The sequence below is a fragment of the Lepidochelys kempii genome, chromosome 2 (genome assembly GCF_965140265.1).
Source record: "Lepidochelys kempii isolate rLepKem1 chromosome 2, rLepKem1.hap2, whole genome shotgun sequence".
NCBI classification, from domain to species: Eukaryota; Metazoa; Chordata; order Testudines; family Cheloniidae; genus Lepidochelys; species Lepidochelys kempii.
In genome coordinates this window covers 144,301,678-144,317,679 of record NC_133257.1, presented here as the reverse complement: position 1 = coordinate 144,317,679, position 16,002 = coordinate 144,301,678, and the positions used below count along the sequence as shown (strand labels likewise).

The 16,002-nt window shown below is 38.3% G+C and overlaps 1 protein-coding gene across 13 annotated transcripts in view; it reads left to right on the top strand.

Moving 5' to 3' along the window:
- The window catches only part of MTRR (5-methyltetrahydrofolate-homocysteine methyltransferase reductase), a 172,188-nt gene that overhangs the window by 17,598 nt on the left and 138,588 nt on the right, over positions 1-16,002 (top strand). For 11 of the 13 annotated variants that reach the window (XR_012157387.1, XR_012157386.1, XM_073332389.1 and 8 more), the window contains exons 3-6: positions 7-160; positions 2,769-2,886; positions 4,109-4,490; positions 8,136-8,258. Coding sequence is in view for 11 of the 13 variants with exons in the window: in XM_073332389.1 (XP_073188490.1) it covers positions 7-160; positions 2,769-2,886; positions 4,109-4,490; positions 8,136-8,258 (777 nt within the window). In the remaining 2 variants the exon portion in view is untranslated. The other 2 variants (XM_073332386.1, XM_073332387.1) reach the window with 2 other exon arrangements.

Sequence of the window (16,002 nt, the reverse complement as noted above, 5' to 3'; positions counted from 1 at the left end):
TTGTAGTATAATCTGGCAACAGAAAAGGACCCTCTTGTTATTGTTATTTCCACTACTGGTACTGGAGACCCTCCAGACACAGCTTGCAAGTTTGTTAAGGAAATTAAAAACAAGACCCTGCTACCTGATCATTTTGCATATCTACGTTATGGATTGTTAGGTAATACAGTATTTCCTGTGTCACCTTTTCTATCAGAAATTAATTTATCACTATATTGTCCCCACTGTAGTGTGGTATCTTTTAAGTCATTTTAAAATGGTAAATAAGCCTATTCATACCTTTGAAGGTATAAGGGATACCATTTGATTGAGGTCAGAAGCCAGAGGGTGGCTGACTAGCACTGCTGGCTGTGCCTGGTAAAAGATCTGCAGCTTAATTGGCTGATTCTCATAAAAGGAAGAGCAGGAAATGGAGAGGAGGAGCTGCAATACCTGACAGAGACTGGAGCTACTGCTGGGAAGAACTGTTCCCTGAAACAGAAATGGACAGAAGGGAGACTGAGAAGTTTTGATCTTGTTTGTCAAGTAGACTTGAACTAAAAGAAAAGGAACCATAACAACTGATCCTGCTGGAAACTAACTTTCCTAGACTTGGTGAGACGATTCCAGGCAGAATTCCCCCAGGGAGAGTGGTGGCTCAACAAGAGCAAGCCAGGGTCCATCCAAAAGAGAGTGCTATGAGACAGGACCAAATCTCTTATAATACAGCTTTTATTCCTATATTGTTAGCTGATTTTATGTGTAATAATTGTGGAGCAGTATATGAGGGATTTTTCATGAATGTGATTCAGGATTAAAATGTGATTCATCAATTTAATATCCATTGGGCATCCTGGGGGTGAGACGTTTCAGAGTAGCAGCTGTGTTAGTCTGTATCCGCAAAAAGAATAGGAGTACTTGTGGCACCTTAGAGACTAACAAATTTATTTGCGCATAAGCTTTCAAATAAATTTGTTAGTCTCAAGGTACCACAAGTACTCCTTTTCTTTTTGGGGGTGAGAAGTAATTTGAGACTACAAATTGAGATACGAGGTGTGGGTTTGGAAAATATTTGTATTACCAAATTTATAATAAATTGACTATGTAAGTTTGGAGATGTGAAAGTGTAAAAATGTCAGTGTTTTTTTTTTTCTGAAAATTCTTAATGCTTGTGCCATGACATACATTTCAACAATAGTGAGAAACATCAAATGGCGTTTGTTAATTAAGCTACAGTTAAAATTAATACTTGTCAGTAAGTTAATGGGGAAAAATCAAATAATATTGAGGTATAAAACCAAAACCCAGAAAGTTCTGGAAATGCAAAAGTTCATCTGAAAAGCTTTAATTCCACTACCAGAGTGCTGCTGACTGTTCAACCTGCATTTAGACTATCAGGCTAAAAAAATTGGTCATGTGTATTCTGAAGTTTATTTTTAGTTATGAGTTTTCTGAGGTGTATAAGAAGTATGCAGCCATGGTCCTATTAATTCTGGAGAAGATACTGTATTTATTACTTATTGCAGATGGATGATTGAGAATGTGAAACAGAGCATTGATTTTTTTGTAACTGATTTCATGTTTGCTAGCTCTGTGTGTAATGCCATCTTTAAACTAACAGTATACCTACTGGGAGGGGACATAAGTTTTCAAGTACATAAAAGGTTGTTACAAGGAGGAGGGAGAAAAATTGTTCTCTTTAACCTCTGAAGATAGGATAAGAAGCACTGGGGCTTAAGTTGCAGCAAGGGTGGTTTGAGTTGGACATTAGGAAAAGTTTCCTGTCAGGGCAGTTAAGCACTGGAATGAATTGCCTAGGGAGATTGTGGAATTTCAATCACTGGAGATTCTTAAGAGCAGGTTAGACAAACACTTGTCAGGGATGGTCAAGATAATACTTAGTCCTGCTGTGAGTGTAAGGGACTAGACTAGATAACCTCTCAAGGTGCCTTCCAGTCATACAATTCTATGATTCTTTGTGAATAGTGAGGAAAGATACCCTTTGTTATGCTATGTGCATCTTTTACTATGGCCTCTCCAGCCATTGAGAAGGCAGTGAGACCCCTAATCAGAGTGTAGTTAAGAGCAGATATTCTCTCTGACCCTGTGCTGGATCAGGATCTTTACTAAGGCGATTGAGGTTTAAGGACCTAAGAGTTATGCTTGGATATTTTTTACTCAGTATCTCTGGTGGTTCCTGAGCAAGACAGTGGGGGAAATTACCTGATTCATGTATTTCCATATACCTCTCTGGTTTTAAAATTTACCTTTACTTAAATTTTCCTGCATTTCCAATGTTTCTCTTTTTCTTTTTCTCTCTAGTATGTTTAATATGTTTTCCTCCCTTAAATTAGTGACATATATTAATAATCTTAGCTCTAGCTGAAATAAGTTTATTTCTTGGGTATTCATGTGAATTTACAACCTACAATTTGTTTTTAGTTTAGGTGTTTTGTTAGACAACAGTTTTTGATAATAAACACCTAAAACATGGTAGGAAGATGTTGCTTGAGGTATTTTTAGTGCCCACAGCTGTTGCAACAGAAACAACATTTTGAACTTGGCAGTGGGCAGGTAAATGAAGAGGAACCATTTGTCAACTATACCTTAATGTAATCAGCTATTCAATTTTCAGTTCACACATGTTTTGTTAATTTAGGACTTAAATACATCTACTTTTCATATACATACCAACTTTCCTGTTTGTGAGACAATATCTTGATTTTTCACTGTAAACTTTATATTTATTTATTTGGTAGATATAAACCCTCTTTACGTGGATTTTTCAGGTCTGGGAGATTCTGAATACATGTTCTTCTGCAATGGTGGGAAGGTAGTAGACAAACGACTCCAGGAACTCGGTGCACAGCATTTCTATGAGACTGGACTGGCGGATGATTGCGTAGGGTATGAGCAGAATTAGTTTAATTGTTTTTTATTTTCTTCCAGTAAACACGGGATTTAAAGATGAATCCTGCCAGTTGCTGAATACTCAGTGAAGCCAGTAGTATTTGACGATGCTAAGCACCTGACTGGATTGAACCCAGTATGAGCTAGAATAATCATACTTATCTTCAGTGGATTTGAATGGGCCTGTTTACTGAGAAGTGCTAAGTATCCATAACTCCAGTAGAAGCTGTGAGGGCTCAGAACTTCTAAAAACTGCATCTGAAGACCTTTTCATAAACGGTGACATGCTTGGCCGTTTTTTACCTATATTATGGGTACAAGGTTTTATTTCTAGTTTTTAGGTTTAACCAAAGAAAATTCAGTCTTATAAATACAAAACAACCACAGTTCTACAATATCTCTGTAGTTGAAACAGTGGGTAATGTGACCTCTAGCTAGTATATGGAGACTGGATTCAAACAAAACTGTGACCTCAGCTTCATACAAAGGAGATTTACCCATCTGAGCATACCAGTTTTTGTCTCGCAACAGGTGGAGTCTTCTGTGCAGTTTGTTTTTGTCTCTCTTCCTCCGCCTCCTCCCCCATAGTAGCAGGATTAGTTTGAGTACTCCCTGAATTATTTTTGTTTCTCCTCTGTAAAATGGCCCACTAATCTCAGTGTCTCCTTTTCTTTGGAGATACAGATTTTTACTGTGAGAAAATAGTTTTGTTCTTGTTTTTCTGGTTTCACTTTCCATCAGTTGGAGACCAGAGCCTTGGCTTAAAGCTATTTTGAAATGCTGTTTATATTGGTTAGCCATGTGAAGGTGCTGGACAGAATAAAACATACAAACATTGCCACAACCATAAGACTTATTTTTGTGTTTTTAAAAAATGGAACTTTATTAGTTATGTCTGTAGCTTACAATAAACAGCTGAAAGTCATGTGTTTTCCAGTTACTCCTCTTTTAACTCCTTATAATGAGCTTCATCATAAGAGGATAAAGGTTGTATAGTTGGCAGAAAGAGTGCTTTTTTCCCCCTAAATCTGAAAAAAAATGTCATGTCAAATGCAAACGTGAATTTTTGGTAAAGGAAGTCCTTTTAATGGCAGCTGTTTGTGTACAGGTAATAGAAAATGAGAAGTGTCATCAAGCCTTTTTTGTTCTTTTGGTTATCCGTAAGAATTAAAAGTGAAGTAAGTCATTCTTTACCTTCACTTTGCCTTGTTTGTTTCAGTTTGGAAATAGTGGTTGAGCCATGGATTGATGGGCTTTGGCTTGCCCTCAGAAGAGAGTTTACGTCATGGAACATAAAAGAAGACATGAGCAGCAATCTCAGGGCTGTGTCTAATGGTGTCTCTGCAATGACTGTAGTCCCAAGCATGTCAGGAATATGCAGCTTAGACTCAGAAATACAGCATTTGAAGCTAGAAGATTTAGAAGTGAAGGCTACTGATGCTTTATCCCAAAAACCAGCTAATGTTCATTCTGTAGTGTCTGTTCAAGATACTGAAGCTTCACTTGATCGATCAGTCCCTCCTCTTTCACAGTCTGCTCTTAATATTCCTGCTCTGCCATCAGAATATATAGATGTACAGTTTCAGGACAGCACTGGCCAGGTAAGGACTTCAGAGTTTTGGATGATAAAAGATAGAGAAAATTCTGATCAATGGATGTTTGCACACATGTTCCTATAGTTAAATAGAGTGTAGCTGTGTGAAGCGTGGTGTTTATCCTGCTCCTAAAATAGAAGGGGTTAAAAGCAGCCCCAGAGAGTGCTGTGGCTAGGGATGGCGGATTGGGGAAGCAGCTGCAGTTGGGCCAGGCCCCAGCTGGCCTGTATAAAAAGGCTGTGAGCCAGAGGCCCAGAGTCTCTCCAGGCTGGGAGAGAGCAGGGCCTGGATGCCTGCCTGACAGGGTACGAAGGGTGGTGCAATGCTGGGGAAGGAGCAAGATGAGCGTGGGCACTCTAGGCTGGCAACTCCTCAGGCTGTAGGGCCTGGTCCAAGGCCCATAGAGGTACTGGGACGCAGAGCAAGGCAGGGCAGGTATTGGGGTTGCAAAGGAGGTAGGCCAAGGCAGCAGGTCCAAACCTCTCCTTGCCAGCGATGAGTGGCTTTTACACTGTAGTCTCCCCCGATACAAGGGGCTAGTTGGTGACTGGCGGTAGCCTTACACTAAGGCAAGGTAGGGATAGGGAGTGGGAGTTTCCCTGGGTGGGGACAGGGACCCTGAGAGACAATAGGTGTACTGCCAGGGGGCAGCCATCCAAGAGACATGGGGCACTGGGTCTGGGAGGGATGTGGGGCCAACGGTAAGGCGGATCACCGGCCTGCAGAGGGCGCTCCAGAGGCTGGTGAGCTAATTCCCGACAACCAGCAGGAGGCGCCGCAGGGGTGAGTCCACTCTTACACTGTGTCTGAGAAATTAGAGAGAGACAAGGTGGGTAATGTAATATTTTTTTAGTGGACCAACTTCTGTTGGCGAGAGAGACAAGTTTTCGAGCTGAAGAAGAGTTCTGTGTGGCTCAAAAGCTCGTTTCTCTTGCCAGGAGAAATTGGTCCAATAAAAGACATTACCTCCCCCACCTTGTGTCTCTGTAGTTAAGTGGGACCTTTGAAAAAATTTCTAAGGCATATATGTTTCTGAAGGAAGCAGATTTTCATATTACTTTATAAGTAACAAATGTCTGCTTATATCTTGGGTAGAAAATGAATGTTTGTCAGTTTAGCGGACAATGACCTGATAAGTATAACCAGTTACATAACAGACAAGATGATAAGCCCTCTCTAAGAAAATTACACCAAAATGCCAGGAAGTGAACAACTTTAATTGCTGGAATCATCAAAAATTTATTTTGTAGTAATGAAAAACTCCTTCCATTAATATCCGTCTAGTCCAATTTTCATTCAAAACGCAGTACTTTACAAAAGTCAGAAATGATCATGCAAAACCAGCTCAAAATACAGTCAATAGCTGTGACAAACTTGCCACCATAATAACTTCATACTAGTTTTACTGTTGTAAATTGAACAATAAATTGCAGGTTAAAAGCTAGCAAATGGTTGATATTGCTGCTTTAAGCTCAATATGCTTTTACAAAGAAGCCATTTTAAACCATGGTATGATATGCTATGCAAAACAAAACAAAGAAAGGCTCCACAGCCTCAGCTTGTGATCTTTTGCACTCTGTAGTTACAAAGCCCAGAATGGTCTAGAAAATGCAGCTCAAAAACGGTACTTTGTTTTCCAGACCATGAGCATTTGGTTACATTTCTAAGTTTCTTTCAGATGACATTTGGAATTCTGACATGCTCTTTGTTCCCCTATTGTTACCCTGCTGCATACGTATTTTCGAAGATCTCACATTGCAGCAACCATCCCCTTCCTTCTAAGCAAAACTAAAGGCAACTCCTACTGAAGCCCATCAACTCAGATTTTAGCGTCCCCATAAAAGGATTCCCTCTCATCCACTCTCAAGTGCGGGGCTGGGTGCGTGGCCTCTTTAGTGATTTATTTGGACTCTGAGTCTGAGTGACTGGAACTAAACCATTCTGAGAGCAATTTAAAATGTTCTTTAAGGGGTAACAGTTCAAAATGAATATTATTCGTTCTTCTGCTTTAATTATAAGGAGTCTTTAGGATTAGAGCTGGGTGAATTTTTTCAGACTAATAGTTTGTTTGGAAAAAGAAAACCGGTTCAGTACACCTGAAATTATTTGTGAAGTTGATGTCAATTCATTAAATAGTTTTGGCAAAAAAAAATTTGGGGAGGGACTGACTTGTCATTCACAAAGGAGGAGGAGGTGGTGATGGTGCCTATTCATAATGACAATGTATAGTCATTGTGCCAAGAAAAGTGTGAACATGACTATATAACCTGGTGGACAGGACACTTACCTGGGATCTGGGGGACCCAAGTTCCTGCTCCAGTGATTTTTTAAATTATTTATGCAAAGTGGTTCAATTTGAACAGGAAAGATTGAGAGACCCCCAACACCAGAATATGCTATAGTCCAGTAGTTAAGGCACTTTCCTGTAGTGAGTGAGACCCAAGTTCAAATAATTTCATGTGAGGCATAGGAGAAAATGGCTCCTCGGTCTCCCACATCTCAGGTGAATGCCCTAATGACTGGGCTAAAAGTTATAAGGAGGATGGTACCACCACATCCCCTTCTCTTCCTCCGGCTGTTTTTGTGAATCTAGCCCTTAACAAATGTGTGGAAAATCCATTTGGGGTTGAACCAAAATGGATTTTTTTCAGTTAACTGAAATTTTTTGCAATGTTTGTTTCAGTTTGACTTGAAATAATTTTTTTGGAACTGCCAGCAAACTGAAAAATTAGTTATTTGCCCAACTCTGTTTAAGGATACTGATGTCAATAGTTGCCCTTGTTTTAATTGATAAAACAATTCGAATCCATCTGAGAAAACAGTATAATGTATATCCCATTTTCAGTTTTCTTAACTCTTCTCTAATGGTAGTGGATGATGCTCACTGATACAGGTGGGAGTGAAATGAGGGCTAGAGCCTTGCCTTTAATTGAGGACACCCTCTGGCAGAGATGGGCTGGAATTGTTAGCGTTTTCCCTTCATTGAGTTAGAAAGGGTTGCTACAGCGTAGCATGCTCCTCCTTCTGGGCACTGAGCATGTTGCCTCTCCTGGTGTGCACAGAACCTGAATTTTGGCTCTTTTGTTGTACTGTCTATAGAGTGCTGAGGCTTAAAAATACAACCGTATTTAAAGCTCTCTCCCATAAGCTGCTTACTGGTCTAACCCTAGCTGTATCTTATATTTCTAATTTTTAAATGGTTTATAGTCTTACTTTCAACATTCATTAGTTATGGTGTTAGCCACTCTGTCATCTTTTCCTCATACAGTATCTGATTTAATTGCCACTTTTAAATTGGATCTTTTAAGGTAACTCTTCAAAGAGAAAACTACTGAACGTGTATTTGGTATCCACTTTAGCAGTGACTTATCAAACTGTGTGTTTTTTTCCCCACAATTTGTGCTTATTACACTTTAGAATTGAATAGTGTTCCTGTTAGTACTCGGGCATGAATTTTTTAAAAAGGTATGGGGGAGATACTGTATGTGTATATAGAGTGCATGTTTACAGTATGGTGTTTTTATGATCTTAATATGAAAAAGAAAATGGTCCCACTAATTACTTGTGAGTTTATTTGTGCATGTTATATAGTAGGTTGCCATACAGTTGGTCATATATAATCAGATTAAACTTTTATGTCCTTGTTTTCAGGAACTCAGTGTGTCCTCATTGATTTCAGATGGTATAGTCTTCCATGTTCCAGTGACCAAAGCAGTTCAGCTCACTAGGGAAGATGCAGTAAAAACAGCTTTGCTGTTAGAACTTGATATTTCAGTAAGTTGATAAACCTCCTCAGCTGGTGGAAGAAAGGGTAAAAAAAAATATTAATTGGAGAACAAAGCTGTTAAGAGTGATGTTATATGCTAATGTTCTGGGTTATATTATTAAAATATCTTTCTATAGTGTGTTGAAGTGTGGGTCAACTGAGGTTGATCTTGTTTGTAATGCAAAGGATCTCACTTATTTAGTAGAGGGTATGGCCCCACATAAGCTAACATTTTATAGTTGTTACATATTTTATATGCAAGTATAGTTTACTAGTCTTAATAATTCATTTCTAGTAATTTAACAAGAATCTTTATTTAGATACATAATTAACATATATGCAGAGCATCTTAACTCGGGTCAATCTATCAGTCCAGCATCACAGCAACTCACTCCTCCCACTGTCAGCTCCCACACCCTAGAGATTCCATTCATTTCTTAAAGCCACAGTAACACCACATCTACTTTCTTTCAATATTTTTAGCACAACTTTATTTGTGTGTATCTGTCTATTTACAAAATCAGAATTAACTGCTTACTATAAGTGTTTTAACAAATCTCCTTTGATACAGTGACCATCTAACTTCCATATTTTCTATATTGAAGTTGCTCTTATGACTTTAGAGGGATAATGTCATTTTCATTTTCTTGCCGCTCTTGATGCGGTATGATATCATTTCTTTTTTCAGCTGAGTTTGAAAATTGCAACAACAATTGCAAATGTCTCCAATTTTGTCTATACACTTGACCATCATTAATCATGACACAAGATTGAGGTGGTACGTCTTTTGTTGAAGTGGCTTTCTGAACCCAATTTCTACCATTTAGATATGTACTTTATCATTTGGCTTCAAATAAGGTAGTTCATGCGATCCTTTATCGTAATAATTATTTTGATACAAACTTCACTGATATTTATATTTACTTCTTGCCTTATTTCATTCCAATTTGTTTTTCACTTCTGAATAACTTTTAGCTATTTTTTTTAAACTTCTTTCAATTCTTTTTATAACTTCCTTTGCTCTTGGTACCATGTGTTGTTTTATAGTCAAGTAATCAACTAGTCTTTAATATATGTAGCATTGTTGTAGCCATGTCGGCTCAATGGTATTAGAGAAATGAGATGTTGGGTGAGGTAATATCTTTCATTGGACCAACTTCTGTTGGTGAGAGACGAGCTTTTGAGCCACTCAGAGCTCTTCAGTTCTCGGAAAAGAACTCCAGGCCTCACAGGTAAATGCAAGAGAGAACAGATTGTTTAGCATAAGCACGTAGCACATATTCTAAGGGATCATTCAAAGTAGAGTGTCCCTGTCAAGGTTCCTTCCCCACTCTGAACTCTAGGGTACAGATGTGGGGACCTGCATGAAAGACCCCCTAAGCTTATTTCTACCAGCTTAGGTTAAAACGTCCCCAAGGCACAAAGTCTTTGCCTTGGATTAGGTAAAATGCTGCCACCACCAAGTGATTTAACAGTCAGGGAAAGGACCACTTGGAGTTCCTATTTTCCCCAAAATATCCCCCCAAGCCCTTACACCTCCTTTCCTGGGGAGGCTTGAGAATAAACAAGATGAGCACAAACCAGCCTTGGATTTTTAAGACGCAAAAAACCCAGTCAGATTCTTAAAAGACAGAACTTTATTAGAAGAACAAAAAAAAAAAAAGAGAGAACAACTCTGAAAGATCAGAACGAAAGATAATCTTACAGGCAGTCAGATTCAAAACATAGAGAAACCCTCTAGGCAAAACCTTAAGTTACAAAAAGACACAAAAACAGGAATACACATTTCCTCTAGCACAGGGAATTTACATTACAAGCCAAAACAAAGAAACCCTAATGCATTTTCTAGCTAGCTTACTTCCTAGCTTTACAGGAGTTGGAGGGCTTGCATCCTTGATCTCTTCCCGGCAAAGGTATCACACAGACAGACAAAAGCCTTTTTCCCCCCCTCCAGATTTGAAAGTATCTTGTCCCCTCATTGGTCATTTTGAGTCAGGTGACAGCGAGGTTACCTTAACCCTTTACAGGTGAAAGGATTTTGCCTCTGGCCAGGAGGTATTTTATAGCACTGTATACAGAAAGCTGTTTACCCTTCCCTTTATATTTATGACAGTCCCGATAACACCTCTGTAGTCAGAGAACAAAAAGAGGGGGTTAGTGGTTACTGATTGTTGTAATAAGCCATAAATGCAGTGTCTATGTTTAGTCCATGATTTTTAGTGCCTAGCAGAATTACAATTTTAAGCTCCCAGGCTTGTCTTCTGAAAGTGTTGTGGACTTTGAGGATGAGGACTGATAGGTCAGACATAGAGGATTGCTTTGTGAAACATCACAAACGTATCTACCCTAATCTCTCTACCAGCAAAAGGATGGCCATACAGACCCTGAGATGTAACTACCAGACAGTGATGAAACCAGCAGATGAAGGGGGTGCCATCATAGTCCTCAACCGTGATGACTACATTAACGAGGCCAAAAGGCAACTCTCTGACACCATCTACTATAAAGAATTCAAAGAAGACCTTACACCACAGTTTACCAAGGAACTTAAGGATATCATCAAATCCTTCCCCAAACAACTCCAAGAGAAACTCTACAAACCCTACATCTCCTACAAACCCAGCCCATGGACATTCTGCATGGACAGATGGACTAAACTCCCTCATAGGCTTCCATCACAACTTCTTACCAACAGAAGTTGGTCCAATAAAAGATATTACCTCACCCACTTTGTCTCTCTAGTCTTTAATAATAATAATTCATTGCTCGTAAATTAACTGTCTTTATTAAATACATAGTTAACATATATACAGAGCATCTGAACTCAGGTCCGTCTCTCAGTTTAACCTCAAACCATCGGCCTCCTCCAGCTGTCAGCTCCCACATCCTAGAGATTCTGTTCATTCTCTTAAAGCCACATTAACATCACAGTGACTTCCATTAATTTTGGATTGAATGAGACTGGTTTTGTGAAAGATTCTGTCAATAAAAGAAAGGGGTTAAAGTAACCAGAAATGAGGAAAATGAGGGGAAAAGTTGATGCTAGTAAAAATAACAAAAAGACTCCATGAATACACGACTTTGAAGATGTTTTGAAACACTGGGTAATAAGGTAAAACTGGTATTCCGTGATACTTAATACATGCAAGCATTGATCTTACTAGCATTGTGTAGCAGGAATGAGGCCCGGTCAAGTGATATGAGTACAAGACAGGAGGCTAGGAATTCCTGAGTCTAATTCTGGTTCTGACACTGACTTTCTTTGTGTCTCCATAGCACTTAGTCTCTACCTCTATTTTCCTAGTTGTAAAAATAGAATGACTTTGCTTTACTCAGGGAAAACTAGAGCAAAAGCACCATACACGAGCTAGGTGATACTGTATGATAAAAATGCTATCTTATTTAAACAATATCCAATGTACTCCATACAGCCAACCTATAGAATTCTACTGCAGTAATACCACAGTCTGTTCAATTCTGTAGGTCCTTAAAGTACCTTCTGTGGGCTCTTTAATCCTATTGGTTTAATTATTTTTCATTTCAATAGGACTTTTTCAGAAGTGCTTCCTTGGTTACAATTAGGGTTTGTTTTTTAAATTATTCTGCCCCAAGTTTTCAAACAGGTCAGTACCTAAGGGAGTATGCACTCTTTTGTGTGTGCTTATGCGTGTAACCCCAATTCACATGCACATCCAGAAGATTTGCACTCCTGAGTCAGGCTCAAAAGTGCATGCACTTATTTGAAAATTTGGGCCTCTATTGTTAGGATCACAGAGTTCTTTTTGCCTGGTGCATCTTATGAATAAATGTTTTTATTGTTGTTGCCTACACACTGTCTACATACTTTGTACAATGCATGCTGGAGTTTCATAAGAACAACATAAGAAAGTCCATAGTGGGTCAGACTAATGGTCACTCTAGCTCAGTATACTGTCTTTTGACACTGGCCAATGCCATGTGCTTCAGAGAGAATGAACAGAACAGGCAATCATTGAGTGATCCATCCGCTGTCATCCACTCCCAGCTTCTAACAATCAGAGGCTAGGGACACCCACCTCATGGGGTTGCATCGATGACCATCTTCGCTAATAGGCCTTGATGGACCCATCCTCCATGAACTTTATCTGATTCTTTTTTGAACAATGTTATACTTTTGTCCTTCACAACATCTCCTGGCAATGAGTTCCACAGGTTGACTGTGTGTTATGTAAAGTACTTCTATTTGTTTTAATCATGCTGTTTGTTGATTTCATTGGGTGATCCCTGGTCTTTGTGTTATGTGAAGGAGTAAATAACACTTTCTTCTTCACTTTCTCCACACCAGTCACATTGTATAGACCTCTATCATATCCCCTCTTAGTCATCTCTTTTCCAAAATTCCAGTCTTTCTAATCTCTTCTCATACGGAAAGCTGTTCCATACCCATAACTCATTTTTCTTGTCCTTTCTCTGTATCTTTTCCAATTCTAATATATCTTTTTTGAGATCAGGTGACCAAAAGTGCATGCAGTATTCATGATGTGGGCGTACCATGGATTTATATAGTGGTGTTATGATATTTTCTGTCTGATTATTTATCCCTTTCCCAATTGTTCATAACATTGTTAGCTTTTTTGATTGGCGCGGCACATTGAGTGGATATTTTCAGAGGAGTATCCACAATGACTCCAAGATCTTTCTTGAGTGGTAACAGCTAATTTAGATCCTATCATTTTGTGTGTATAGTTGAGATTGTTTTCCCAAGTGCACTACTTTGCATTAGGGCTGTCAAGAGATTAACAAAAGTAATCACAATTAATTGTGAGATTAAAAAAATGAATCGTGATTAATCGCACGGTTAAACAAGAATAGAATACCATTTATTTTAATAGCTTTGGATATTTTCTACATTTTCAAATATGTGGATTTCAGTTACAACACAGAATACAAAGTATACTGTGCTCACTTTATATTTTTATTACAAATATTTTCACTGTTAAAAACAAAATAAATAGTATTTTTCAGTTCACCTAATACAAGTATTGTAGTGCAATCTCTTTATCATGAAAGTTGAACTTACAAATGTAGAATATACAAAAAAAACCTGCACTTAAAAATAAAACAATGTAAAACTTTAGTGCCTGCAAGTCCACTCAGTCCTACTTCTTGTTCAGCTAATCGCTCAAACAAGTTTGTTTACGTTTGCAGGAGATAATGCTGCCTGCTTCTTGTTTACAATGTCTCCTGAAAGTGAGAACAGGCATTCACATGGCATTGTTGTAGCCGGGGTTGCAGGTTATTTGTGTGCCAATGCACAAAAGATTCATATGTCTCTTCATGCTTCAACCACCATTCCAGAGGGCATGGGTCCATGCTGATGATGGGTTCTGCTTGATAACAATCCAAAGCAGTGCAGACCGAGGCACATTTATTTTCATTATCTGAGACAGATGCCATCAGCAGAAGGTTGATTTTCTTTTTTTGGTGGTTCGGGTTCTGTAGTTTCCACATTGGAGTGGTTCTCTTTTAACTCTTCTGAAAGCATGTTCAGATTTTGGAAGGCACTTCAGATTCTTAAACCGTGGGTCCAATGCTGTAGCTATCTTTAGAAATCTCACATTGGTACCTTCTATGTGTGCATGTGGTGTTTTTTTTTTTTGTCAACTCTGTAGTGAAAATGTTCTTAAAATGAACAACATACTGCGTCGTCATTCAAGACTGCTATAACATGAAATTTATGGCAGAATGCGGGTAAAACAGAGCAGGAGCCATGCAGTTCTCCCCCAAGGAGTTCAGTCACAAATTTAATTCCCCCCCCCCTTTTTTTTTTTTTTTTTTTTTTTTTGAAACTAGCATCAGCAGCATGGAAGCATGTCCTCTGGAATGGTAGTCGAAGAGGCTTGTGTGTCATGTGCCATCTTATTGCCCAGTCACCCTGTTTTTGAGATCCCTTTATAACTCTTCAGAGTCTGCTTTGGACTTAACTATCTTGAGCAATTTTATATCATCTGCAAATTTTGCCGCCTCATTGTTTATCCCTTTTTCAAGCTCATTTATGAATATGTTGAACAGCACTGGTTCTGGTACAAATCCCTGAGGGACACTGCTATTTACCACTCTCCATTCTGAAGATTGACCATTTATTCCTACCCTTTGTTTCCTGTCTTTGAACCAGTTCCTGAGCCATGAGAGGGCATTCCTTCTTATCCCATTATTGCTTACTTTGCTTAAGAGTCTTTAGTGAAGAACCTTGTCAAAGGTTTTCTGAAAGTTCAAGTGTGCTATATCCACTGGATCACCCTTGTCTTCATGTTTAATCCCCTTAGAGAATTCTAATACATTGGTGGGGCCTGATTTCCCTTTAGAAAAGCTTTGTTGTCTCTTCTCCAACAAATAGTGTTCATCTGTGTCTAATAATTCTGTTCTTTACTATAGTTTCATCCAGTTTGCCTGGTATTTTAATGTAAGCTTACCAGCCTGTAATTACCAGGATCGTCTTTGGGGCAATTTTTAAAAATTGGTGTAACATTAGTTATCTTCTGGTTATCAGGTACAAAAGCAGATTTAAATGATAGGTTACATACCACAGTTAGGTCTTGTGCAATTTTATATTTGAGTTCCTTCAGAACTCTTGGGTTAATGCCATGTTGTCCTGGTGACTTATTACTGTTTAATTTCTTGATTTGTTCCAAAACCTCCTCTATTGATGCTTCACTCTGGGATACTTCCTCAGATTTGTCACCAAAAAAAGAATGGTTCAGGTGTGGGAATCTTTCTTTCATCCTCTGCAGTGAAAACTGATGCAAAAAATTTATTTAGCTTCTCCACAATTATCATATCTTCCTTGCATGCTCCTTTAGCACTTGGTCATTCAGTGGCCCCAGTAATTGTTTGACAGGCTTCCTGCTTCTGATGTACTTAAATGAAAAACTAACACATTTTTTTGTCTTTGGTCAGTTGTTTTTCAAATTATTTTTTTTTGGCATACCTAATTATACTTTACCTTTTGACTTGCTAGAGTTTATGCTCCTTTATATTTTCCTAAGTAGGATTTAACTTTCCTTTTTTAAAGGATGCCATTTTGCCTCTAAATACTTACTTTACTTTGTTTAGTTATGATGGCACATTTTGGTCCTCTTACTATATTTTTTAATTTGGAGTATATATTTAATTTGAGCCTCTATTATAATGTTTTTAAAAGGTTTCTATGCATCTTACAGACCTTTCAGTTTTTGTGTCTGTACCTTTTAACTAGCTTCCTTGGTTTTATGTAGTTTTGTGCTACTGTGGTGGGCTTCTTTGGGCCCCACAAGGATATTAAATTGAATTATACTATGGTTGCTGTTAACAATCAGTTCAGCTATATTCACCTCTTGAGTCAGATGCTCTGCTCCACTTAAGACTTAAGCATTCATTAGCATCATGTACCTTCGCTTAGGATTAAGTCATCAGTTAACATCATGCACCTCAGCCAAATAAAGAGACTACGACCTCTTATTTATATTCAGAGATCTAGTTTTATGTTTAATTTTCTTTGAATTTCTCTTACTTGTGCTAATTTTCTCAGGAAAAGGAAATAATTGTATATAATTATAATCACCATTCACCAAAGTATTTTAACCTGCTAATTTTCTGTTAGGGTAACAAATTTATGTAAATTGTTCACCACGAAGATTCAGTATTTATTTAGTTTTCAGAGTGGTCGCTGTTAGTGGTAGCTATATTATTTAGTTCTCCAGACATAGAAAAACAATATACACAACTAATGATGAA